This window comes from Electrophorus electricus, chromosome 17, assembly GCF_041902795.1.
Source record: "Electrophorus electricus isolate QZ-2024a chromosome 17, ASM4190279v1, whole genome shotgun sequence".
Lineage (NCBI taxonomy): Eukaryota > Metazoa > Chordata > Actinopteri > Gymnotiformes > Gymnotidae > Electrophorus > Electrophorus electricus.
The window spans coordinates 1,217,470-1,244,121 of record NC_137513.1 but is presented as its reverse complement, the minus strand read 5'-3'; the positions used below and the strand labels follow the sequence as shown (position 1 = coordinate 1,244,121).

At 46.8% G+C, this 26,652-nt stretch overlaps 1 protein-coding gene and 1 pseudogene across 2 annotated transcripts in view; one reads left to right on the top strand and one right to left on the bottom strand.

The window, feature by feature from the left end:
• Window positions 1-930: 930 nt before the first annotated feature.
• The window catches only part of caln1 (calneuron 1), a 49,534-nt gene continuing 23,812 nt past the window's right edge, over window positions 931-26,652 (top strand). Inside the window, exons 1-4 of one of the 2 annotated variants that reach the window (XM_035534248.2) lie at window positions 931-1,569; window positions 11,595-11,719; window positions 16,030-16,173; window positions 18,426-18,538. In XM_035534248.2, coding sequence (XP_035390141.1) covers window positions 11,602-11,719; window positions 16,030-16,173; window positions 18,426-18,538 — 375 coding nt within the window. In that variant the 5' untranslated portion in view covers window positions 931-1,569; window positions 11,595-11,601. Of the gene's footprint in view, window positions 1,570-2,487; window positions 2,747-11,594; window positions 11,720-16,029; window positions 16,174-18,425; window positions 18,539-26,652 lie in introns of those variants that run through there. The other variant, XM_027024713.3, reaches the window with a different exon arrangement.
• LOC118242602 (U2 spliceosomal RNA) lies at window positions 12,462-12,624 on the bottom strand (annotated as a pseudogene).

The following is a 26,652-nucleotide window of genomic DNA, read 5'->3' as shown; positions in this document are numbered from 1 at the left end:
AGACACTGTAAGCTTGGAGCAGTAGGCACTCGGCTGCCTGACCTCTCACAGTGCAGATAAGGAAGACCCATCCCATCAGCAGCCTTGACTGAAGTCTGCAGTGGTTAGGCACTGGGCAAATCACGTCGCTGGTAAATGAGTTCACGCTCTCTCTCTCCTCTCTTCAATTCAATAATTCAAAAGGTTTTACTGGCACAACCATATTTAGAGACTGAGATCAAGAGAAATTTAAGAAGTGCCCATTTCATGCTCTCGCGCTCGCTCTCTCTCTCTCTCTCTCATGCTCGCTCTCTCTCTCTCTCTCTCTCTCATGCTCTCTCTCTCATGCTCTCTTTCATACACACACACACACACACACACACACACACACACACACACACAGACAAACAGACACAGACAGACACAGGTACTTTTTCTAACCAGGCAACTAATCAAAAATTCAGGGGACCCAGACATGGCTATGAATTATACTAACCACAATCTGACAGTGATTATCAAAGATGTACCACCATGCAAGATACAAAGATAGAAAAAAAATCCCTTATTGCATGTCAACTTTACTTTTTATCGGTCACCATTTTCCCAGAAATAGTTTATGGCAAAAACATTTTTGGAAACAAAATCAGAATTTTCCAGATTTGTCAGTCAATTGTTGACGAATTTGTCTTCAGTCTTGACAATTTATTGTAGGTAAGTGAGGTTACGCTTAGAAGAAACGCGTTTGCCTTTGACAGAATTTACAGCCCAACACGTGAATTGTAAATCATGTATTCATCTGCATCGAGTGTGTGGGCTTTATTTAACCGGCACATGCTCGACAAATTGTCCGCCCTGTGGCGTCGAAGCTCCTTATCAATTGTTTTGTGTGGTGGGTTGCATAGTGAAATTCACTGATATCAGCGCCAGTTAAACTATTTACGTGCATCACTGGCATGTGACTCCAGTCTCACCTACTTCTACCTGGACTACACCTGCAGAGGAAGCTCGCGGACGTGAGCATGCGGACAGTCCTCCATGTCCGGGCTGATTTGAGCTGTGGAGGAGACGGGAGGCAGCGCGAGCAGCTGTCCGTCGCTGGAAACGCGCGCACGCAGCCCCTGCTTTGACAGCGATGAACTGCATTGATTTTTTTTAATGGAATAGTTTCCTGTGAAACGATTGATGGCGCTTCTGTTGTGGTAGCCGAAAAGGTGTCAGAACGGCGCGAGTGATGAGTGAAAGATCCAAGCCATTTTGAAATTGCGGAAATAATGCAATAACGAGAAAATCATTTGAATTAAAGGGAGTTGGATGAGAAGTGGAAGTGGTCGATTGCTCTGGCTGGAAGCAGGACGCATTTTGAACTCATGTTGATCTGGGAAGGAGACCGTTGTTCGTTCTCGCGCTGAAGGAGAAACGACCAGTAATCGCACATGAGTCGGTTCACTTGTTTCATTCGGTAACGGAATTCCTGCTCGAGCTTTTCCTCGGCTGGGCCGTTCAGATGCCAAAGCGACATCCGCGCCGAGCACCGAGCCAGCGGATTTGAACAGGCTAATCACTCAATAACACCGGACATTACTTTTAAAGGTAAGTTTGGGGCTCTTAAAGTTTAGAACCTGCCAAAATAGCTCAGCTCGTTTAAATGTCGTTATATTTGGTGAAACGTGTCTCGTGCGCTGTGCTTTATGTAATTTCATTCTTGCATCACCATCGTATATCGCACCTGTTGTGCGAGTGGGATCAATATCCTGGGGGCTCTGTGATTGGCTGATTAAGTTGGTGTCTTCATCGTTTTCCTTCTAATAGACTGCCAGTTTAAAACAAGAGCTGCTCTCAGCTGTCCGGCGTTTGCTCACTGCTCGGACGGCGGTATCATTTTCCCATTCTTTATTCAGATACTAACACTTAGATGAGGAACGTCGGCTTGCTTATTAAATCGATCCAGAGTAACCAGTGAAAACAGTTGTTCTGCGACCCGCTTTGTAGTCTGCATGCTGTAACGAAAATGGCAGCATCCATTAAATCTGCTTGATAATAAATATTTCATATCCAGAGCAGGGCTACTTGCGTGACCGTCGGGTTAAATTTTTGCTTGTCTGGCCAGTAAAACACAATAAGCAAAAGATGAATTAAAACACACAGGTGGCGATATCCCATCAGTTTCCCCGTACTGTTGATTACAACTCCTAACGCAAGCTGGTCGCTCTTACACACTGTACTTAAGTGCGCTAGCAATGCTGTGTAAGTGCTGTAAGGGAGACGCGTACCTCCCAAATCACTGTGGAGCGGCGTCGGGGCAGGTACCGCGGGGCAGGTACCCCGGGGCAGCGCCTCCGCTATGAACCGCAGAGGGAGGGAAAGGCTGCTGTAATGAACCCAACTGCTGCGTTAGCGCCCCCCCCCCCCCCCCCCCACCCCCAACTCGCGCAGAGTGGGCATGAGTGAATGACTGACAAACGGAGGCACACAGCCTGTGCCGTGAGAGATCGCTTGTTTCCTGCCCGGTGAAACATCTTATAGCAAGCCCTAATCCGGATTTTCTGGGTGCTCTATGCTGCTTGCGGAGAGGACAGAGTCCAGGAGGTAGCCGGGCTGAGCCGACCCCGGGGGACAGCTCGCTTGCTCCTTTGCCCCAGCCGAAGCGTGGCTGTCGGATGGAGGTCACCGGTCCGGACCTCCGGACGGGGGAGGGGTCGGAGGGAGAGAGGACTCCCCAGAGCCGGGGGAAGGACGACAGGTTGCTGCAGTACCCCAGGGAGTATGGGTAAGGGAGTGCTGAGAGGGAGACATCATTCCCGGCGTACACTCAGAGTTTGAGCTGCTTTTCTGGCTGTGTGAATTTCCTTGAGTTTCTCTCCTCTCTCCTCATGTGCTTTCTTGTTAGTGGCAGTGTTTATATTTATCATATAATTTAATCCTGTGAATTGTATTTGCTATTGGAGGTTTGAGATGTTTGAATTTGTAAGTATAGAAAGAGAGGTTTACAGTTAAAGTCTCTCTGTTACAAATTGTTTATTACAGATTTTGAGAACTGTACACATTTAAAGACAGTCTGTGGCTTTGCCTGTGTTAAGTTCTAGACTATTTTTCTAACCTTCACTCGATCACTTTTAGATGCTCTGAGGGACATGTATCTAGTTTCTTCTGAATGTTTTCTTGTCATTCCATGATAACAGAAGATTTCAGGGTTTTCATCATTAGTTATTCATTAGCTGTGAAGGTTGTTTGTATCCCTGGTCCAACACCCCCACAGTGCCTGTCCTCAGTATTGCCTGTATGCCTTAATTTTACTCTTTTATTAGTAATTATTCCATTATGCCTGAACATGGACCAGTAAGCATTTCTCTTTATTAGATGTAGTAGCAAATCTGCTTGCCTGCCTGGCATTCTCCCTAAACCCCTCTCTCTCTCTCTCTCTCTCTCTCTCTCTCTCTCTCTCTCTCTCTGTCATTCTTTTTCTTCTTGTCATGTGTTTCAGTAGTGTTGTTTTACTTTAATGTGTCAAAATTTTGGCATGTGTTCTTGGTGACCTTTCAAGCAGAAAAGGGGGCTGTGTTTGAAGCGTATTGCTTTTCTCTCTAGTGGGAGGGCAGCCGGGTGAGTCCCGTTCTCCTCGGCTGTCCCTAAGGAGGCTCCCTCGCTCACTGGCCTGCCGTCTTGGGGCTCTGATTTTCAGCCCTGTCTGGACACGCTCCATAAACCAAATGCCCCATCAGGCCCCCACAATGACTGCTAAGACTGCTTCTACAGTTATAATGGTGCTGCTTTGTGTTTCTGGCAGAGAACATGATTTTGTGGTTTGATATTCCATTTGCTGTCAGATGATAACAGGAGTGATGTTTCGTTCCCTGTGTGCAGATGGAATCTGTAACATGGGGTTCTGTTAGAGGAGGTCCTGTATACAAAGGAATGTTCAGACCTTTACAGCGTGAGCCAAAATGTTTTTGATTTTCTGGTGTATGGAGTTACTGTGTTTATCAGACACATTCTGCAGGCATCTGGAGGCGTCTTCCTGATTAGCCTGATTAAACAGGCCAACCTCACCTGCGCTGCTGTGCACCTGTCCTTCCAGAACATGCTTTATTTCCCCTTTCAATTCTATTTGGACAAAATGTACACAACGTGTGTTGTAGTTTATGGAGTGTGCAGGGAACATTAAATAGGACGAAGGATTTATGAACACTGACTGTACAACTACTTTGATGTTAAAAAATGCAGAGGGACTGTGTTTTGTTCTTTATGATTGTAAACTGTGAGCCTTCAGGATCCTCTGAAAGCTTGCCATGGCCAGACTGCCTCTGCTCGTTAGCAGAGGTCCTAGCAGACAGCGGAGAAAATGGCATATGGCTACACTACTGAATTTGGTCTTATACCGCTGCTGTTTGAAGCCTTCTGTTCCAGTGATACAAAATGTAATCTGCTAATTACAGCCAGCTAATGAGGCTTTGAATGACTTAAAATACAGTATCCACCAGTATAAATACATTAATCTGAATAACTAAACATTTTTGATTTGGTCCATTTTACAACTCAAATCTGTAGATTACATTAATGGGCAACTATAATATATATATATATATATATATATATATATATATATATATATATATATATATATATATATATATAAAAGCATAAATGTAAGTCGTCACCAAAGAGAGAGAAAAAAATTAGAAAAGAGTCAAATCCAAAAGAGTCAAGTCCATTAATCTCTGTGTGAATCATTAAACTATGTGTTCATGGTGAGACATTGCTCCCACTTTAAAAAGAAATGAGTGTTTCATACATTAGCACAACTCCATACCTCAGTGTTTTCATCCTACAGCACCCCAGCACACCCCGGAGTTTTAATTCCTGTGCTTTAATCTCGACCATTCCTTTACATTCGTCTTAATCGACAGTGGTCTTCCCCACTGCTGTTTCCCTTAGCGACATACATCCTTTCTGTTTGCAGCAAACAGCAGTTAATCAAATGTGCTTCAGCAGGCCAGTATCTGTGTGGTTGTGGTTTTACTCTTGGTTTTCCCCTGGCCGTGACCAGTGCCCATTCCTGGTAGCATGCTGTGGCCCGCCAAGCAGTGGCCTCTCTTTCGGGAAACTCTGCTGATCAGGTGGGATTCCCCTGCTGGCTGTACCTTTTAGAACAGAGAATAGAACCTTAGGCCAGAGAATGAAGGGCACACTGGAGGTGTGTTTAAAAGCCATTGGGAAGGTGGAGGTTTCATGCATTTCTTGCCAGTCTGTGCCTGTGGACAACACGCTGGAGCTGTGAGCCTGGCATGCAGGCCTCATGTGTGCCAAATAACAAAGGACCTTTGCAAGTTGTTACTATCACTGCTCACATGGTCTCATCTGTTATATGTAACCACAGACTTTTACTGTTTACAGAGCAGACTACCCCAGTGTGTCTTACTAATATAGTCATCTAGCATTAAGACTGTGTGAAATTATTCTTGTTTGTTGTTTTTATATTCATATAAATTGACTTGAATAGCACAGACTAGTCTACATCTTGCATCATTTGTTGACAAAATGCTTTAAGAATCATTTCAGTAAAGACTGTTATGTGGTTGGCAGTAGATGTGCTGGACATTATCCAGAAGCTGCAGAATTCCGTTCAAAAGCCTTTATGTTGTAGGAGGGTACAGGCCTCACCGGAGACCCTTTATGTTGTAGGAGGTGCATGCCATTTAGAAAACCCTGGCAGACAACATCTTTCAGTCAACATTAAACGTTTTTGTTTCATATAAAATTTTTGAAGTACATTTTTCTTTTTGGATACATTGGCAATGTTAAAATCAAAACCCAAATTAAGGAAATGGGGGTTAATTTCTGCACAACAGAAACTAGGCATATTATTGTAGTTTTAGTTACTTTATCAATGTGTTTTATACCCAAATAATTAGTTTGCCAGGATCAATAACTGAAGCACTTACGTATTTATAGCTAATTATTATAGTGGACTATTCTACAAGTCCTTGAAAACCACATTTATTTTTTCTTCCTATCATTCAGGAGTACCTGCAGGGCACACATTGATTTATTTAAGTCTTTCACACATTTGATTTAAGTCCTAGATATTGAAGTTAGTTTTTCATTCGCAGTGTTATCAGAGAAGCATGGGAATACATAACAGTATTATCTGTATAAAAATGATTGTTTTTTCAATTTGTTTTTCAACCTCATTAATGCATAATGTAAAAATTACCAGCTCAAGTTAAGAACCCTGTGGAACCTCCTTTATAACTTAGAGGAACTGTTGTAATTTTCCATCTGTGATTATTTTCAACAGTTCTATTACTAAGATAATCGGTGAATTAAATGAAAGGTTGTCAGTCAAGCCCAGTAGAAAACAGGTTTTGCTGAAGAAAACCGTTATTAGCTGTAACAAATGCTTTTGACAAGTCTATGAAAAGAATAGCATGCTATTTTTTCTCAAAGGCACCTTTCATTTACAGAACGTTGCTGCAGTAGTTGTGCTATGATGACCAGACCTAATATTAGGTTAAAATGGATTTTAAATATTTTCTGTTAACAGAAAGATGCACTTCTTCTTTATTAGGGATCATTTAGGGATATGTATTTCTTAGGGGTCTGTCTGCGCAAATTTGAAATGAGTGTTTTGGTCTTTAAATGACTAATGTTGCCTGTTAAGGGTAACATAGCTGACTTTCCAAAGTCTGGGGACAATTCCAAAATGTATAGAAAGATTTTACTTATTTGTAATGGTAGTAAAATTGTGCGAGGACAACTGCACTAAAAATGGATCTTGTTTATCGGGAATGTTTTTTAGATTAATTCCAGTCAAGGCAGTTTTATCAGCTAAGGCGTATCGTGTAAGCATAAAGACATTCTGTTCAAGCAAACATTCCCTTCATGTACCGCTGGAAATCCTTCCTGGGCCCCATAGCAGTCACTCTTATCATTACCCTAAACAAGATGGATCAAGGTTTGTTAGATAAATGTTGCTTAGATAAAAGGTTTGTTAGAACCCTCACAAATGAAATCTCTGATATTAGAAGTAGGAATAAGGGATTTGCCAGTAAAACCACAATGGTGCAGGCAAAGTAGCAAAGCTGTTCATTAAAATGTTTGCTGTTTCTCTCAGGAATAGCACAAAAGGCAAGGTTTTCATCTTCTTTCCCTATTCAATTGAACAGTGATCACTTCCATTTTGTATGACTTTTTTTTAAGTCTGTCGCAGAGCCTATTTGCATGGTCAGGGCTGAACATTAACATTACCTGTAAAATAAACATTAACAGGAATACAGATACATTGAAATAACATTTTAATGCAACTGCAATATATTTTCTGATGTGAAATGTTATATCAGGTATTCATCAGAATTAGAGCTTTCTTTAACCTTCCTTTAAAAAACAAACAAACAAAAAACAACCTCCACAGGGACCTTAATAAAGGCAATCTTCTCCTGTTCATCCATATGAGCCTGAGTGAGTTATAAAATAATCTATGTGATATTATATGGGATAAATATGGGATACTGAAGACTATTGGAAGACATCATTTAGACCTATATGAGATCCTCATAATTAACTTCACCTTTTTCCTTACTACAGTAATAAACTTATGATGCCCAGAACTAGTTACAGGAATGAAAAGGGTTCATGTTTACCATTACCAGTACTATCTTCCCTAGCTTGCAGACTTTAAAAGTTGAAGTCAAATAAACTAAAAGACTCTACATGTCCACCAATGAGGTGTTAAAGCTATAGAATCTAAATGAACAGTGCCTTAACATTAAGGCTGGTTTCTAGTTAAACAATAAGAGAATTATTCACTTTATTTGAAAGTATAAAAAAGCCTCTTTTATTAGGCCATTACATTTCAAATAGAAAAATTTCGCCAGGTGTTAATAAAATCCCGTTTCTTAATTTTGCACAAGTCTACAAGTCATTGATTCAAACCAAAGAGGCGAGGTGGTTGTATATCACTCTGTTCAACACATGGAATAGGGCCATTGAGAACAGATGTCTTCTTGCTAGCACAAAGTGTATTTATGAGGCTTTGGAATTCCTTTTTCTCTGTCTGACCCATTTGCACCAGCACGACTCACCACAGTATCCACAGCATCTCCCTCGCACGGTGTTGTCAGATGACATTTGCTTGTTTTACATCCCAAGTACCTGCCCCCCACAAAGCACTCAAAATTCAATATGAGACCATTGGAAACTTCACATTTCTGTCAAGAAACTCCAATCAGCATCAATGACCTATCTCTCATGTGACTCTTTTCTCATTTTTCTTTTGTCTCTTCGGTGACTTGCAAGTGGGAAAAACGATGGGGTCACTAATGGAGGAGGTGCAGGTGGCTTCTGATAACGGCACCATCCTGGTGTGCCCCCATCCTGATCACCTTGTTGTTTGGGTGCAGCCCGTGAGAGTTTTGAGGGCGCGATGCAGGGGAACCAGCTGGCATGGAGCCCAGGGCAGGAGAAACCATCCGAGCTCTTGACTACCCCATTTTCATCTCTAGTGTTTGGCAGACACTTTTATCCAGAGCAACTTGCATATATTTATCAATATGGCAGTTCATTTGCTCCCTGGGGATCAAGCCTTCATACTGCCAGCACCTACAAGATGAGCTGAGGGAGCAGCAGCAGTTTTAGAAGGTGTGTTCATAGTACTCGAGCTATAGGCAGAGCCCACTATTTGGTCTACACCTATGACAGTTTCCACTTTCCTGGGAAGGCTTTCCTTCCCATGATCTTTTTGGATTGTGGGAATCTGTGCCTATTCTGTCAACGGGGCGTTTATGAGGTCAGGCACTGAAGTCATCACAGTCATCCCAAAAGCCACTGGAGAACACACACAACCAGCTCACTGCACCATGTCTGTATGGACCCAGTCATGCTGGAACAGGAGAGGGCCTTCCCCAAATGTTGCCATAAACTTGAAAGCAGATAATAATCTAAACGTGCTTGTATGCTATAGCATAAACATCCAACAGTGCAATGTAGGGACCTTGGCCAAACGCTGCAAAACATACCGTTATCCCTCATGCACCAAACTTTACTGTTGGCACCATCCTTTCCAGTAGGGAGCATTCTTCTGACATCCAACAAACTCAGATTTGTACATCAGACTGCCAGATAGTGAAGTGTGATTCATCATCTAGAGAACACATTTCCACTGCTCTAGAGTCTAGCGTCGGTGTGCTTTACATCACTCCAGCTGATGCTTGGCATGGTGCATAGTGATCTTAAGCTTGTGTGTAGCTGCTTGTCTGTGGAAGGCCATTTCATAACCTTCCTGACGCACAGTTCTAGTGTTGATGTTGTTTCTAAGGCAGGTTGGATCTCCGTGCTGAGTGATGCAACAGAGGAAAGGTTTGTATGCACTACAGCAGCAGACGGCCCGGCTCTGTGAGTTTGCCTTGTTTACCACTTTGTGGCTGAACTGTTGTTCCTTGAGGCTTCCATTCCACAATAATAGCACTTAGAGTTGATGGGGGCAGATCTAGCAGAGCGGAAATGTTCACCATCTGACTTGTTGCAAAGGTGGTCTCATATGCCACATTTAAAGTCACTGTGCTTTTCCATGCGATCCATACTACCGCCAGTGTCTTTCTATGAAGAGGGCATGGCTTTGTGCTTGATGTTGTTATAAAGCTGTTAGCTGTGAGTGTGGCTGAAACATCTAAATTTTGTTAGTAGGAGGGCTGTCCACATACCTTTGGCCATAGAGGGAACTTGCGTTCCTGAGAGGGGCTTCTTTCATTGGGCCTGGTGTATTAACCAGAGGCCATCAGGGCTATGCCCTAATCCCTAATGTGTTTTCAGACCTTAATTACTGAATCTTGCTTTTTTAATTTAAAAGCTCAACTGACTTCTTACATTTCTACTGTTCCTCTGGAAGCTGTGACCCCGCTCTGAATTATGTGCATGCTTTGCAAGGTGCAATGCTGCAGAAAATCTTGTTTTGTGTGGAGACTAATGGAATTGCTTTGATGAGAGTGAATTCCTCTTTTAGAGTCTAACTTTAGAACCTCACATTAAGGGCAACAGTCTCTTATGGAAGCTTCTTGGCAAGCAGGAATATGACAGCAAAACCTGGGCTTGGTATCTCTGTTTAAACGTACTCACGCACGATATCTCTGTTAAACGTACTCACGCACGGTATCTCTGTTAAACGTACTCACGCACGGTATCTCTGTTAAACGTACTCACGCACGGTATCTCTGTTTAAACGTACTCACGCACGGTATAATCTGTTAAACGTACTCACGCACGGTATCCTTGTTAAACGTACTCACGCACGGTATCCTTGTTAAACGTACTCACGCACGGTATCCTTGTTAAACGTACTCACGCACGGTATCTCTGTTAAACGTACTCACGCACGGTATCTCTGTTTAAACGTACTCACGCACGGTATTTCTGTTGAACGTACTCACGCACGGTATCCTTGTTGAACGTACTCACGCACGGTATCTCTGTTAAACGTACTCACGCACGGTATCTCTGTTTAAACGTACTCACGCACGGTATCTCTGTTAAACGTACTCACGCACGGTATCTCTGTTTAAACGTACTCACGCACGGTATCTCTGTTGAACGTACTCACGCACGGTATCTCTGTTTAAACGTACTCACGCACGGTATCTCTGTTTAAACGTACTCACGCACGGTATCTCTGTTAAACGTACTCACGCACGGTATCTCTGTTTAAACGTACTCACGCACGGTATAATCTGTTAAACGTACTCACGCACGGTATCTCTGTTAAACGTACTCACGCACGGTATCTCTGTTTAAACGTACTCACGCACGGTATCTCTGTTAAACGTACTCACGCACGGTATCTCTGTTTAAACGTACTCACGCACGGTATCTCTGTTTAAACGTACTCACGCACGGTATCTCTGTTAAACGTACTCACGCACGGTATCTCTGTTAAACGTACTCACGCACGATATCTCTGTTTAAACGTACTCACGCACGGTATCTCTGTTGAACGTACTCACGCACGGTATCTCTGTTTAAACGTACTCACGCACGGTATCTCTGTTTAAACGTACTCACGCACGGTATCTCTGTTAAACGTACTCACGCACGGTATCTCTGTTTAAACGTACTCACGCACGGTATCTCTGTTGAACGTACTCACGCACGGTATCTCTGTTTAAACGTACTCACGCACGGTATCTCTGTTGAACGTACTCACGCACGGTATCTCTGTTGAACGTACTCACGCACGGTATCTCTGTTAAACGTACTCACGCACGGTATCTCTGTTTAAACGTACTCACGCACGGTATCTCTGTTTAAACGTACTCACGCACGGTATCTCTGTTTAAACGTACTCACGCACGGTATCTCTGTTTAAACGTACTCACGCACGGTATCTCTGTTTAAACGTACTCACGCACGGTATCTCTGTTTAAACGTACTCACGCACGGTATCTCTGTTTAAACGTACTCACGCACAGTATCTCTGTTGAACGTACTCACGCACGGTATCTCTGTTGAACGTACTCACGCACGGTATCTCTGTTAAACGTACTCACGCACGGTATCTCTGTTTAAACGTACTCACGCACGGTATCTCTGTTTAAACGTACTCACGCACTCTAACGTTCCTTCTACTACAGGGAGACGATGCCCTTCCACCATGTGACTGCAGGCCTGCTGTATAAGGGGAACTATCTGAGCCGCTCTCTGTCTGAGCAAAGCGACAGTGACCAGCTTGCTAACATCTCTGTGGAGGAACTAGATGGTGAGTGAGGGCGTTTTACACTCGCAACAAACACACACACAAGAAAATTGGAAAATTTTCAACTTGTTATATTCACATTGAATATTTGCATGCCAGCAGTTCAGACTGGTGCCTAGTTTGTTTTTAAAATGCAGTTCTGTTATGCACAATTACTTTCTGTGTTTTGTTGATGAAATATGTATACAACTTCTTTTCTGTTGCTCATCATATATTTTCATGGGAGTTGCTTTCGAGTTCACAGGGGGCAATGATTTGTAATCTCCAAGGCCCAATTATTAAGAGCAGAATGTTAGACTGGCTGCCCCAGGGTTCTGGAGGAAAGGCTCCATTCCAAGCCACTTACTTTGTGTTGCTTCAGTGTTTCTGATCAAGCAACTTTTCAGGAGAATGTTATTCCTGCTGAAGCACTCAACTATGAGTCATAGATGACATCATTATGACCTCACAGCATGTCATGATATTTTCACTTATTACTGTAAGTTAATGGTGAAGCAGTCTAAATGTTCTAATCATTTCAGTCCCGTCTAATTACAGCACTACTGTGGTGCCGAACCTAAACAGCTGAATTCATTTAAGAATATTTGATCTGACTCCCACCTTAGGGAGGACATTTAAGGTGAAACACATGGTTTGTGTCTCATTTATGTGTTTCATTTGCTGTTTGCAAAGCCAAGAACAGGCAAGAGGTAATGTGCAGGTTTAGGATTAGAATAATTCACGTTTCTTTACCTGAAGAGTGTGCACATATTTCACTGAGCTGAAACGAATAAAGAGGGAGCAAGCACCTATTCCCTCTCCATGTTCCAAAATCCGTTTAATATGTAGTCCTTATATAGCGGATGTATCAGATACTAAACCAAAGATCAGATGCTATGCTTGATCTTAGCCTACAGGCGAGGAGCCACAGACATATGAAGCATCAGACTGATATCAGATGGATCTCTGGGGCAAGGCAGTTCTTTGTTTCAGAGAGAAGTGTTTAAACAAGCCTCAGACACCGTGGCCCGTGGCCCGCTTCACTGATGGACCTGATGGATGTATTCATGAGCCATTTGCCTCCCTAGACACAAACAAATCCACTGCCTTTCATGCTCGGAGCTGCCCTGCTGTGCTGGGACGGCAGGTGCAATAGGAGTGTAGCTACACTTTCCAGGTGTTCTGGAGTAGTGGTGACACACCTGCTGATGGTGCAGTGATGTCGTGGTCAAGGGGGGGCAGTATATTAATACAATAATAAGAGAGACAGCAGTGTGATTAGCTGGTGAGGTCATGACCCCAATGTGGAAAGATGGTGAGTTGTGGGCGGGGCAGCTGTGGTTTCACACTTTAGCGTTTTCTCTTAGGTGAGCAGCTGAGAGGAGAACTCAAGTGCAAAGAGCCTGAAAAAGGTTATGATAAGATAAACAAACCCTAGATGGTAAACAAGGTTATGATAAGATAAACAAACCCTAGATGGTAAACAAGGTTATGATAAGATAAACAAACCCTAGGTAGTAAACACTGTGTAACAGGAAAATTCTGTAAGCTAGATATTCCCCATGTGCATCTCACTGAGACTGAGGCAGACAAGCCAGCAGTCTGTCCCACACTTGAGAATTAACCTTAATAAATACTCATCTGAGCTAAAGGTGGTTCATGCTTCTCTGAGCTTTTCTTAACTCTTGGAGAAATCCAGCATGGTGGTGGTGTACATCACATAATTAATGGAATAGTGTCAGCCCAGAAGAAGAGCTGAAATACAGTTCTGTGCAAGGAGAAACTGCTTTAGTACAGCAACAAATCCTTTAACAACACTTACACAACAAAAACAAGCTAGAAGGGATCTATCTAGCAGTGAAAATGTGAGAAGGACAACCAAAATCCACACACAACACAAAGACCATAACAAACTTATTGAAATTAACCTAAACAACACCTCGGATTCTAGCGTCGCTGTGATTTACATCACTCCAGCTGACGCTGGGCTCAGATTTGTACATCAGACTGCCAGATAGTGAAGTGTGATTCATCACTCTAGAGAACACGTTTCCACTGCTCTAGAGTCTAGCGTCGGTGTGCTTTACATCACTCCAGCTGATGCTTGGCATGGTGCATAGTGATCTTAGACTTGTGTGTAGCTGCTTGTCCATGGAAGCCCATTTCATAACCTTCCTGACGCACAGTTCTAGTGTTGATGTTGTTTCTAAGGCAGCTTGGACCTCCGTGCTGAGTGATGCAACAGAGGAAAGGTTTGTATGTGCTAACACCTATACACAAGTCAACATTTCTAACAACACTGAAACACTCATTTTTAACTAAATATACTTGCAGAGAGGCACACGGCATTATGGGAATTCTCACTGTGTCCCTCTCCACTGACTGGCCCCTGACTTGCCCATGCTGAAAGTCTGTGGCAATGTAGCTTTTGGTTGTTGCTGCCTTCAAATTTGTGTACTTAATGTCTTGGTAGGTTCATTGGTAGGTGAATAGTTTTGCATTAGCAACTAGACTGGTAGGTACGTTGTACTTAGATTGTAACATGCTTCATACCTTTTGGGAGTTCAGTATGGTGGATCAGTTTCTCTTCAGATATGCCTTTCTGAAATGCAGACTTCGGTGTTAAGATATGTTCTACTGTAACGGTAATGTTGGAGTAATTGCCCCTCTTCTCATCGGTGCTCGGGGCTCTCTTCTGAGCACCTGTACGGAGATGGGTGTTAATGACTGAGAAAATATCACCCCACGTATGTTAAGGTGTGCAAGGGTGCTACAGTCTCAGCATCCTTAAGTATTCTGAGTCATTCCATGTATGCTTTTGACCTTAAAAGAAAGAATGTGTTGCTGACTATGTTTTTAACAATGGAATTTCAAAACCCACTCATTCCTGTCATTTAGCAGGAATTTTTTAAATGTATTTCATTCTGTAGAAGTCAAAGCCATACAAAGGGAAGCTTCTAGAAAACACATGAAAGTGTTGCATTAACCGGTATTAACATCCAATCACAGCTGTCCAGCATCTCTTTTTCTGAAGATTGAACAACACAAGGGTCATTTTCACTGCATCTTTGTCTCTTAATGCTCCAGATCAAAAGAGAATTTTGGTTTCAAATTAACCTGGCTGAGACATTTTATATGTAAAGCTGACGTTCAATGAGCTGTGCTGGGTGGAGAAGGGTGTAGCTTCACTGAGCCGGGCCAGGTGGAGAAGGGTGTGGCTTCACTGAGCCGGGCCAGGTGGAGAAGGGTGTGGCTTCACTGAGCCGGGCCAGGTGGAGAAGGGTGTGGCTTCACTGAGCCGGGCCAGGTGGAGAAGGGTGTGGCTTCACTGAGCCGGGCCAGGTGGAGAAGGGTGTGGCTTCACTGAGCCGGGCCAGGTGGAGAAGGGTGTGGCTTCACTGAGCCGGGCCAGGTGGAGAAGGGTGTGGCTTCACTGAGCCGGGCCAGGTGGAGAAGGGTGTGGCTTCACTGAGCCGGGCCAGGTGGGGCCAGGTGGAGAAGGGTGTGGCTTCACTGAGCCGGGCCAGGTGGAGAAGGGTGTGGCTTCACTGAGCCGGGCCAGGTGGGGAGGAAGGGTGTGGTTTCTCAATCCGCCGCCCCTCTATTGTAGTGCAGAAAGTGCTGGAAGCACTTTGTGGCGGGCTGCCTCTCCCCCTAGATGACTCAACTTTAACTTGTGTGTCATCCACATGATATTATTCAGCACTCAACGTCAAACTCCTGCATCACACACGGTCATGGCGTTCCAAGGGGATCTGACACTTTACCTCGATTTAAAAGAACATTCAGTATTTCCTGCTACACGGGCACTTCTGTCCTTGGTCATGAAATATGCATCAGTGCCCTTAGCAGCCTCCTGAGCAGAACCCAGGCCCCTAAAGTCCCATGTCGAACATATCAAGCAAGACCGGGGCCGTCGGTCTGTGCCCGGTTTTGTGATGGCTGTGTAGAATGAATGTTTTCAGTCTGATGCAGTGAGAGATCAAGTTCCTGTTTCACTCTCTCATGCTCTGTCTGCCTCTTTGTGTCTCTCACACCCAGTCCCATCTACACACACACACACACACACACAAATGCGTGCGTGCACGCACAATCTCACACGCACGCATGCACCCTCTCTCTAAGTTACTACACGGACCAGAGGAATCTTTGAGATGAGACATGGTAGTAACCACTGGAGAGGGACAGAACAGCTGCAGGAGAGGATCTCGCAGTCAGCACAGGGACAGAACGTGCTGGAGACGTTGGAAAATCAGTTAACCAGAGTCATGGGAAAGGGGGATGGAGGGAGGCGGAGCCAAAATGCTGAGTCGCATGCTTGTGTGTTTTGGCAGAGATCCGAGAGGCGTTCAGGGTGCTGGACCGCGATGGGAACGGCTTCATCTCCAAGCAGGAGCTGGGCATGGCCATGCGCTCACTGGGGTACATGCCCAGCGAGGTGGAGCTGGCCATCATCATGCAGAGACTCGACATGGATGGTGAGCACCACCTTCCCAAGCATGCGCGCACACACTCAACCCCCACACAGACCCACCCACACCCACAGTCAACATACACAAACCCTCACTCTCTTCCACACCCACACTCATTTACATGTGCGCTCACACTCAACCCCCACACAGACCCACCCACACCCACAGTCAACATACACAAACCCTCACTCTCTTCCACACCCACACTCATTTACATGTGCGCTCACACTCAACCCCCACACAGACCCACCCACACCCACAGTCAACATACACAAACCCTCACTCTCTTCCACACCCACACTCATTTACATGTGCACACACACTCAACCCCCACACAGACCCACCCACACCCACAGTCAACATACACAAACCCTCACTCTCTTCCACACCCACACTCATTTACATGTGCACTCACACTAGTACATACAAAAAAACATTTATACACACACATTCTCTCTCTTACATGCAAACTCTCATACACAAAAAATCACACACACATTCTCTCTAACACACACATGTATTATCACAGATAATCACTCACTCACACACACACACACACACACACACACACACAGACAGACATGTTCTTTTGACCAGCTTTGTCGCAGTAGTACCAGAATCTTCCATATATGGTATGTGCTTCCTACATTAAAGTAATAGCTGACCTGTTAGCTGACCTTTATAGATGCAGTCAATTCTAAAGCATCACTTGCCTTGGAGGGTTGGAAGGGGGTTCAGATTTATAAATGTCAGGTTGTTGTTACCTTATGTAATGTAACACATTAAGGTAACGCTTTATAATACTGAACGTATTTTACAGTGCAACTATTTGCCTTTTACTGTGTAGATTTCTGGAACGTTTGGTGTATGAGTGTATGAATCAGTACACATAACTTACTTACTGGTTCCTTCTTGTACTTGAATGTAGGTACAGCAGGAGAAAACAAGACAACGAGGAACTCCGGCCTGCCCATTAGAGGGGCCGCAGCGGTGGAAGACCTTGCCTGCCTCAGGCTCGTTTTCAGCAGTGTAGAACTATTTTTGTGTAGAAGACGAAGGCGTAATAACTGCTTGGAGTGTGGGTGACGCTTGTCTGCCAAACTCGCACACAAAAATGACCATTACAACTGCCATGTGCAAAGGTCAAATGTATTTGATTTTTTTTGCATTTCATACAAGCACGTTACACTGATTCCCAGGAAATTACACAGTAAATGTCATAAAGTTCCTCTGCGGTCCCCAACTGTGGCTCTCTTGTTCCTCGTTCTATTGTTTTCTTCTGCTGTACCTACATTTACGTACCAGAAGGATCGATTAGCACAGGGAAGTTACACCACAAGTTCCAGGAAACTACACGGAAAATTGACAAGAAGTTGCACTGTAAAATACAGGCTGTATTGTAAAGTGTTTCCACATTAATCATTTAGTTTTTTATATAGCTTGTGTTACTAAACCATAAAGCATTTACCACTTTTTTTGTTTGTTTTATTTAGCACTATCATCATTTATAGCTAAAAAGTTCCATGATGAAAGTTAGCACGATGATTGAGCAAAGCCCATGTGCTAGGCCAAGTATGTGGGGAGAGTCGGGAGGGGGGCTCCAGTCTCCAGTCTCCTGGTGCAGTCCTGTTCTTCAGGCCAACCACATCCTTTGGCCCGTCCGTCTGGCCTCTAAGCCCAAGATCTTTGTCCCTCCCTAACGGTGAGTGGCAGGTGAGCCGGACCCATAGGTGCCATGGCACAGATGAGCGTCCCTGCAGCTGTGCTGTGTGCAGTTCAGCCTTCCCTCAGGAAGAGCAGGGGCCACCATAGGAGCGGAACGCCTTGCACAGCAGAGTGCCCCCTCGCTGCTCTCTGGTTATAATTGCAGACGAACAGAAGGCCCCTTGCCTGATCCTCACTAGAGCTCTGTAATCTCAGGAATGTCATGAATATTCATAACACACGCCTATCTTTATGTGAGGAGTGTCCATGCACATTCATAATGCAGGCCTGTAGCAGGTAACAGAGACTGCTATGACTGAAACAAGCCTCCATAAGTATATATTACTATACACCTGTTTTGATGCCTGTATGACTAGAACCCAGATTATATGGCTGTATTACTATAAACATTTTATAGTTACTGTGATACAAATGGTGATGCAGTTTTTCAGGGGCATGGCCATCCCCGGTCAGTGCATCTCTCTGTCTGAGAGGGTTAGGGATGCTTGAATGCTGCTGAAACTGTTTTGGGTTTTTTTGTTGTTGTTTTTTAGGAGATGGACAGGTGGATTTTGATGAGTTCATGACTATACTGGGGCCCAAACTGTTGTCCTCTGAAACACGGGAAGGCTTCCTTGGACAAACGATAGACAGCATATTCTGGCAGGTAAGCAGGTATCTGCCCCAAGTGCTTAATATTGGCATCGAATGGCTGGCCATTAAAACCCTGCAGGCTTGGCTGTGGAAGCGTTCATCCGATGCATGCTGAGACATGATAAGCCAGTCAAGAGTAGAAAGACTGTCGTGGATGTGGACGAGGAGGAGTGGTGCACACAGGGTTTGGTGGCCTGGTGTGGGTACTCCTGTGTGTGGCACTCATAAAGGTAGGCAGAAAGACCTACTGCATGTGCTGAGCTTCTTTGAGCTTAATTTCTGACTTCTGTTCTTTTCTTTTCAATGCAACCTTTTCAGAAGCCATCGTGCTCCATCAGTAGAGCCATATAGTTCTGCTTCTAAACTGATGATGTAGACCTCACTCTCATGAGGGTTTCCCCACTCTCACTTAACCATCTTCTGCTTTTTCTGGAGGCATCACGATTACTTTTAGCATATCTTGATTGGTCCTCCATTGTCTCTATTGCCAATTGGATTTGTCATTACTATCCCATGTGGCTTTATGTAGAGGGATCAGTGAGTCACATGGAGCCCAGTGGTTTGTGTTGGGTATTACACTCATGCACACTCCAGTACACGGTGACTAAGCTCCCTGTCACACACAGCGGTGTCTGATTCAGCACACCCTACTGGCAGCCTGCTGCCTGCTCTCAGCCCTGAAAGTGTCCCAGGACAGACGCTCATCCTCTGGAGCAGGAGACACTTCCCCATGTTGAATGAGTTTGTCGTTTGTGAGGGAGGGCTGCTTCCTGCTCTATTCATATGCCCACTGTGTGTGGGTGAGGGTGGGGAATGGGGGTGGAGAAGGAGGTGGAGATAATGGTGGAGATGGAGGTGGAGATAATGGTGGAGGTGGGGAACTGTTCACTTCCTAGCTGGGTTCACCCCGCCTCAGTGCAAATGTGTAAATGTGTCTTATTGTAAATGTGACAACAAAAGGATTCTTTCAGTAGTGCTAAAAGAGTGAGAATGTTCCCGATAAACTACTTGCTCAGTTTCTTATGTTTTAAAGTAAGAGAAAACTGTATGGATTTGTCAGAGTAGCTTCTGCTCGAGGGAAGCCCAGTAAAGTCCCAGTAAAGCTTAAATAAAGTCCCAGTAAAGCTTAAATAAAGTCCCAGTAAAGTAAATTATTGCTGTACACCAGGCATACTAATCGCTCCCAAAGTGCATGACCACTCTAGACAAGGGTAATGAGATGGGGATATGGCTAAGGAGGTTCTGAGGGAGTATGAGGATTTGTAGATGCCAGCTCTCCTCACAGGGCCTCATGACAATAATAGGGCCTCAGTAGACACTCCTTCACCGTTTCCGCAGGTCGCACTTCACAGGGGTGCATCATGACGAGTTATCTTTGTGTAAAACAGTGAAGCATTCATGCTTCCATCGGGAAATTAGCGCTGAATTGCAGATTCATGGCCTGTTTTCTTAACAGATTTGGAACACAATAGTTATGTCAGATATCACTGATCAGCTCATATCAGTTTGTGATTATTTTCAAGTTAAAATAACATCTGTCCTCTTAGTACCCTTGCATCCAGAGTCTTGTAAGAGTGGAGATTTTTAACAGCAGGTTAAATACTCTCTACATGAGGTGATGCCTCTAGTCGGGAGCACAACATGACTGGGACATTTTGCTGCACACATAACTATGAGTTCCACAAGGCTGTTTTTGTTGGTTGGTTGGTTGGTTTCTTTCACTCTATGAACTGAATCATTCATGCTGGTGGTAGAAGATTAAAGCAGGACAGAAACCCTGAGTAATGGCTCAGTATCTCCCTTTTAGAGCCTCGTTTTGCCATTTTGGACCTGTAGGATGTGAAGGCTGCCTTGTCTTTGTATTATTTTCCATTAAATGATTGTGCAGCTACCAGGTTTTTTTTAGACTAATCAATCTGAGAGGAGACTGAAAGAACACTGTTGTTGTTTGTGTGTAAGGCGGCGCTGTGGAGGAACGTATCATTTAGAGAACGGACATGTAGGTGGAATAAATTATTAGAAACCGCGAAACAGAATGACACAATCCTGGAGGCGCGTGGTTACGGCCATGCTCTCCAGGACCGTATTTCATACTTGCAATCTAAACTCGAAACAGGAAAAACTCTTTATGTAGTCTATTATTCTACCTGCTGTTTCAAGCTGGCTTCATTCTGTAGCTAGAGGTGCAGAATGTTTGGGATTTTTAAATGTCACTACATGTAAATGTGTGTGAACTTGAGGTCATTGTGGTTGCTGTAGTTGCCATCATTCCCACTGCATCACTCCATCAGCTGAAGGTGATGATATTTCTTGTCCTTGCCAAGGTCGTGCTGTTGCTTGAACAGCACTGTTGTTAGTTAGGGTCCTTCACACTCTGGGCTTGCACAGAACTCATGGCCCCAGTCCAAGACCACATGACCACTCTCCCGACAGCTCCGTCTCTGTTCAGGACGCTGAAACTACTGCGCTGCTCTCACGCTCGTGGACCTCAAAAGACTGAGAAGGCTGAGGATGAGGGTGGTTTGGCAGTTGAGGAGTGTATTGAGCTGTTCTCTCCTTTGGCAGTATGAGTTCAAACCTCAGGGCCTCTCTGTTATATAATTATAAAGGCTTTCAGGAGCTGAATCAGACGCGAGTGAGCAGGAGACACACTGGATTGGGCTGTTTCTCCTGCAGACCGTCAGCCATATTTCAGTTGCCAAGACGGTGACTGTATCCATAGAGTCTTATATATATACACACACACACACACACACACACACACACATACACAGGGAGGCTGAGACACACACACACACACACACACACACATACACAGGGAGGCTGGGAATACACACACACACACACACATACACAGGGAGGCTGAGACACACACACATACACAGGGAGGCTGAGACACACACACATACACAGGGAGGCTGAGACACACACACATACACAGGGAAGCTGGGACACACACACACACACACAGGGAAGCTGGGACACACACGCACACATACACAGGGAAGCTGGGACACACACGCACACATACACAGGGAAGCTGGGACACACACGCACACATACACAGGGAAGCTGGGACACACACGCACACATACACAGGGAAGCTGGGACACACACGCACACATACACAGGGAAGCTGGGACACACACGCACACATACACAGGGAAGCTGGGACACACACGCACACATACACAGGGAAGCTGGGACACACACGCACACATACACAGGGAAGCTGGGACACACACGCACACATACACACACACATACACAGGGAGGTTGGGACACACACACATACACAGGGAGGTTGGGACACACACACATACACAGGGAGGTTGGGACACACGCACACACATACGCAGGGAGGTTGGGACACACGCACACACATACGCAGGGAGGCTGGGACACACGCACACACATACGCAGGGAGGCTGGGACACACGCACACACATACGCAGGGAGGCTGGGACACACGCACACACACACACATACGCAGGGAGGCTGGGACACACGCACACACACACACATACGCAGGGAGGCTGGGACACACGCACACACACACACATACGCAGGGAGGCTGGGACACACGCACACACACACACATACGCAGGGAGGCTGGGACACACGCACACACACACACATACGCAGGGAGGCTGGGACACACGCACACACACACACATACGCAGGGAGGCTGGGACACACGCACACACACACACATACGCAGGGAGGCTGGGACACACGCACACACACACACATACGCAGGGAGGCTGGGACACACGCACACACACACACACACATACACAGGGAGGCTGGGACACACACACACACATACACAGGGAGGCTGGGACACACACACACACATACACAGGGAGGCTGGGACACACACATACACAGGGAGGCTGGGACACACACATACACAGGGAGGCTGGGACACACATACACACACACATACACAGGGAGGTTGGGACACGCACACATACACAGGGAGGTTGGGACACACGCACACACATACGCAGGGAGGTTGGGACACACGCACACACATACGCAGGGAGGCTGGGACACACGCACACACACACACATACGCAGGGAGGCTGGGACACACGCACACACACACACACATACGCAGGGAGGCTGGGACACACGCACACACACACACACATACACAGGGAGGCTGGGACACACACACACACACACACACACACATACACAGGGAGGCTGGGACACACACACACACACACACACATACACAGGGAGGCTGGGACACACACACACACACACACATACACAGGGAGGCTGGGACACACACACACACACACACATACACAGGGAGGCTGGGACACACACACACACACACACATACACAGGGAGGCTGGGACACACACACACACATACACAGGGAGGCTGGGACACACACACACACACACATACACAGGGAGGCTGGGACACACACACACACACACATACACAGGGAGGCTGGGACACACACACACACACACACATACACAGGGAGGCTGGGACACACACACACACACACACACACATACACAGGGAGGCTGGGACACACACACACATACACAGGGAAGCTGGGACACACACACACACACAGGGAAGCTGGGACACACACGCACACATACACAGGGAAGCTGGGACACACACGCACACATACACAGGGAAGCTGGGACACACGCACACATACACAGGGAAGCTGGGACACACACGCACACATACACAGGGAAGCTGGGACACACACGCACACATACACAGGGAAGCTGGGACACACACGCACACATACACAGGGAAGCTGGGACACACACGCACACATACACAGGGAAGCTGGGACACACATACACACACACATACACAGGGAGGTTGGGACACACACACATACACAGGGAGGTTGGGACACACACACATACACAGGGAGGTTGGGACACACGCACACACATACGCAGGGAGGTTGGGACACACGCACACACATACGCAGGGAGGCTGGGACACACGCACACACATACGCAGGGAGGCTGGGACACACGCACACACATACGCAGGGAGGCTGGGACACACGCACACACACACACATACGCAGGGAGGCTGGGACACACGCACACACACACACATACGCAGGGAGGCTGGGACACACGCACACACACACACATACGCAGGGAGGCTGGGACACACGCACACACACACACATACGCAGGGAGGCTGGGACACACACACACACACACACATACACAGGGAGGCTGGGACACACACACACATACACAGGGAAGCTGGGACACACACACACACACAGGGAAGCTGGGACACACACGCACACATACACAGGGAAGCTGGGACACACACGCACACATACACAGGGAAGCTGGGACACACACGCACACATACACAGGGAAGCTGGGACACACACGCACACATACACAGGGAAGCTGGGACACACACGCACACATACACAGGGAAGCTGGGACACACACGCACACATACACAGGGAAGCTGGGACACACATACACACACACATACACAGGGAGGTTGGGACACACACACATACACAGGGAGGTTGGGACACACACACATACACAGGGAGGTTGGGACACACGCACACACATACGCAGGGAGGTTGGGACACACGCACACACATACGCAGGGAGGCTGGGACACACGCACACACATACGCAGGGAGGCTGGGACACACGCACACACATACGCAGGGAGGCTGGGACACACGCACACACACACACATACGCAGGGAGGCTGGGACACACGCACACACACACACATACGCAGGGAGGCTGGGACACACGCACACACACACACATACGCAGGGAGGCTGGGACACACGCACACACACACACATACGCAGGGAGGCTGGGACACACGCACACACACACACATACGCAGGGAGGCTGGGACACACGCACACACACACACATACGCAGGGAGGCTGGGACACACGCACACACACACACATACGCAGGGAGGCTGGGACACACGCACACACACACACATACGCAGGGAGGCTGGGACACACGCACACACACACACACACATACACAGGGAGGCTGGGACACACACACACACATACACAGGGAGGCTGGGACACACACATACACAGGGAGGCTGGGACACACATACACATACACAGGGAGGTTGGGACACGCACACATACACAGGGAGGTTGGGACACACGCACACACATACGCAGGGAGGTTGGGACACACGCACACACATACGCAGGGAGGCTGGGACACACGCACACACACACACATACGCAGGGAGGCTGGGACACACGCACACACACACACATACGCAGGGAGGCTGGGACACACGCACACACACACACACATACGCAGGGAGGCTGGGACACACACACACACACACACACATACACAGGGAGGCTGGGACACACACACACACACACACACACACATACACAGGGAGGCTGGGACACACACACACACACACACATACACAGGGAGGCTGGGACACACACACACACACACACATACACAGGGAGGCTGGGACACACACACACACACACACATACACAGGGAGGCTGGGACACACACACACACATACACAGGGAGGCTGGGACACACACACACACACATACACAGGGAGGCTGGGACACACACACACACACATACACAGGGAGGCTGGGACACACACACACACACACATACACAGGGAGGCTGGGACACACACACACACACATACACAGGGAGGCTGGGACACACACACACACACACATACACAGGGAGGCTGGGACACACACACACACACACACATACACAGGGAGGCTGGGACACACACACACACACACACACATACACAGGGAGGCTGGGACACACACACACACACACACACATACACAGGGAGGCTGGGACACACACACACACACACACACATACACAGGGAGGCTGGGACACACACACACACACACACATACACAGGGAGGCTGGGACACACACACACACACACACACACACATACACAGGGAGGCTGGGACACACACACACACACACATACACAGGGAGGCTGGGACACACACACACACACACACATACACAGGGAGGCTGGGACACACACACACACACACACATACACAGGGAGGCTGGGACACACACACACACATACACAGGGAGGCTGGGACACACACACACACATACACAGGGAGGCTGGGACACACACACACACACATACACAGGGAGGCTGGGACACACACACACACACATACACAGGGAGGCTGGGACACACACACACACACATACACAGGGAGGCTGGGACACACACACACACACATACACAGGGAGGCTGGGACACACACACACACACATACACAGGGAGGCTGGGACACACACACACACACACATACACAGGGAGGCTGGGACACACACACACACACATACACAGGGAGGCTGGGACACACACACACACACATACACAGGGAGGCTGGGACACACACACACACACACATACACAGGGAGGCTGGGACACACACACACACACACACATACACAGGGAGGCTGGGACACACACACACACACACACATACACAGGGAGGCTGGGACACACACACACACACACACATACACAGGGAGGCTGGGACACACACACACACACACACATACACAGGGAGGCTGGGACACACACACACACACACACATACACAGGGAGGCTGGGACACACACACACACACATACACAGGGAGGCTGGGACACACACACACACACACACACATACACAGGGAGGCTGGGACACACACACACACACACACATACACAGGGAGGCTGGGACACACACACACACACACATACACAGGGAGGCTGGGACACACACACACACACACACATACACAGGGAGGCTGGGACACACACACACACACACATACACAGGGAGGCTGGGACACACACACACACACACACATACACAGGGAGGCTGGGACACACACACACACACACACACATACACAGGGAGGCTGGGACACACACACACACACATACACAGGGAGGCTGGGACACACACACACACACACACATACACAGGGAGGCTGGGACACACACACACACACACACATACACAGGGAGGCTGGGACACACACACACATACACAGGGAGGCTGGGACACACACAC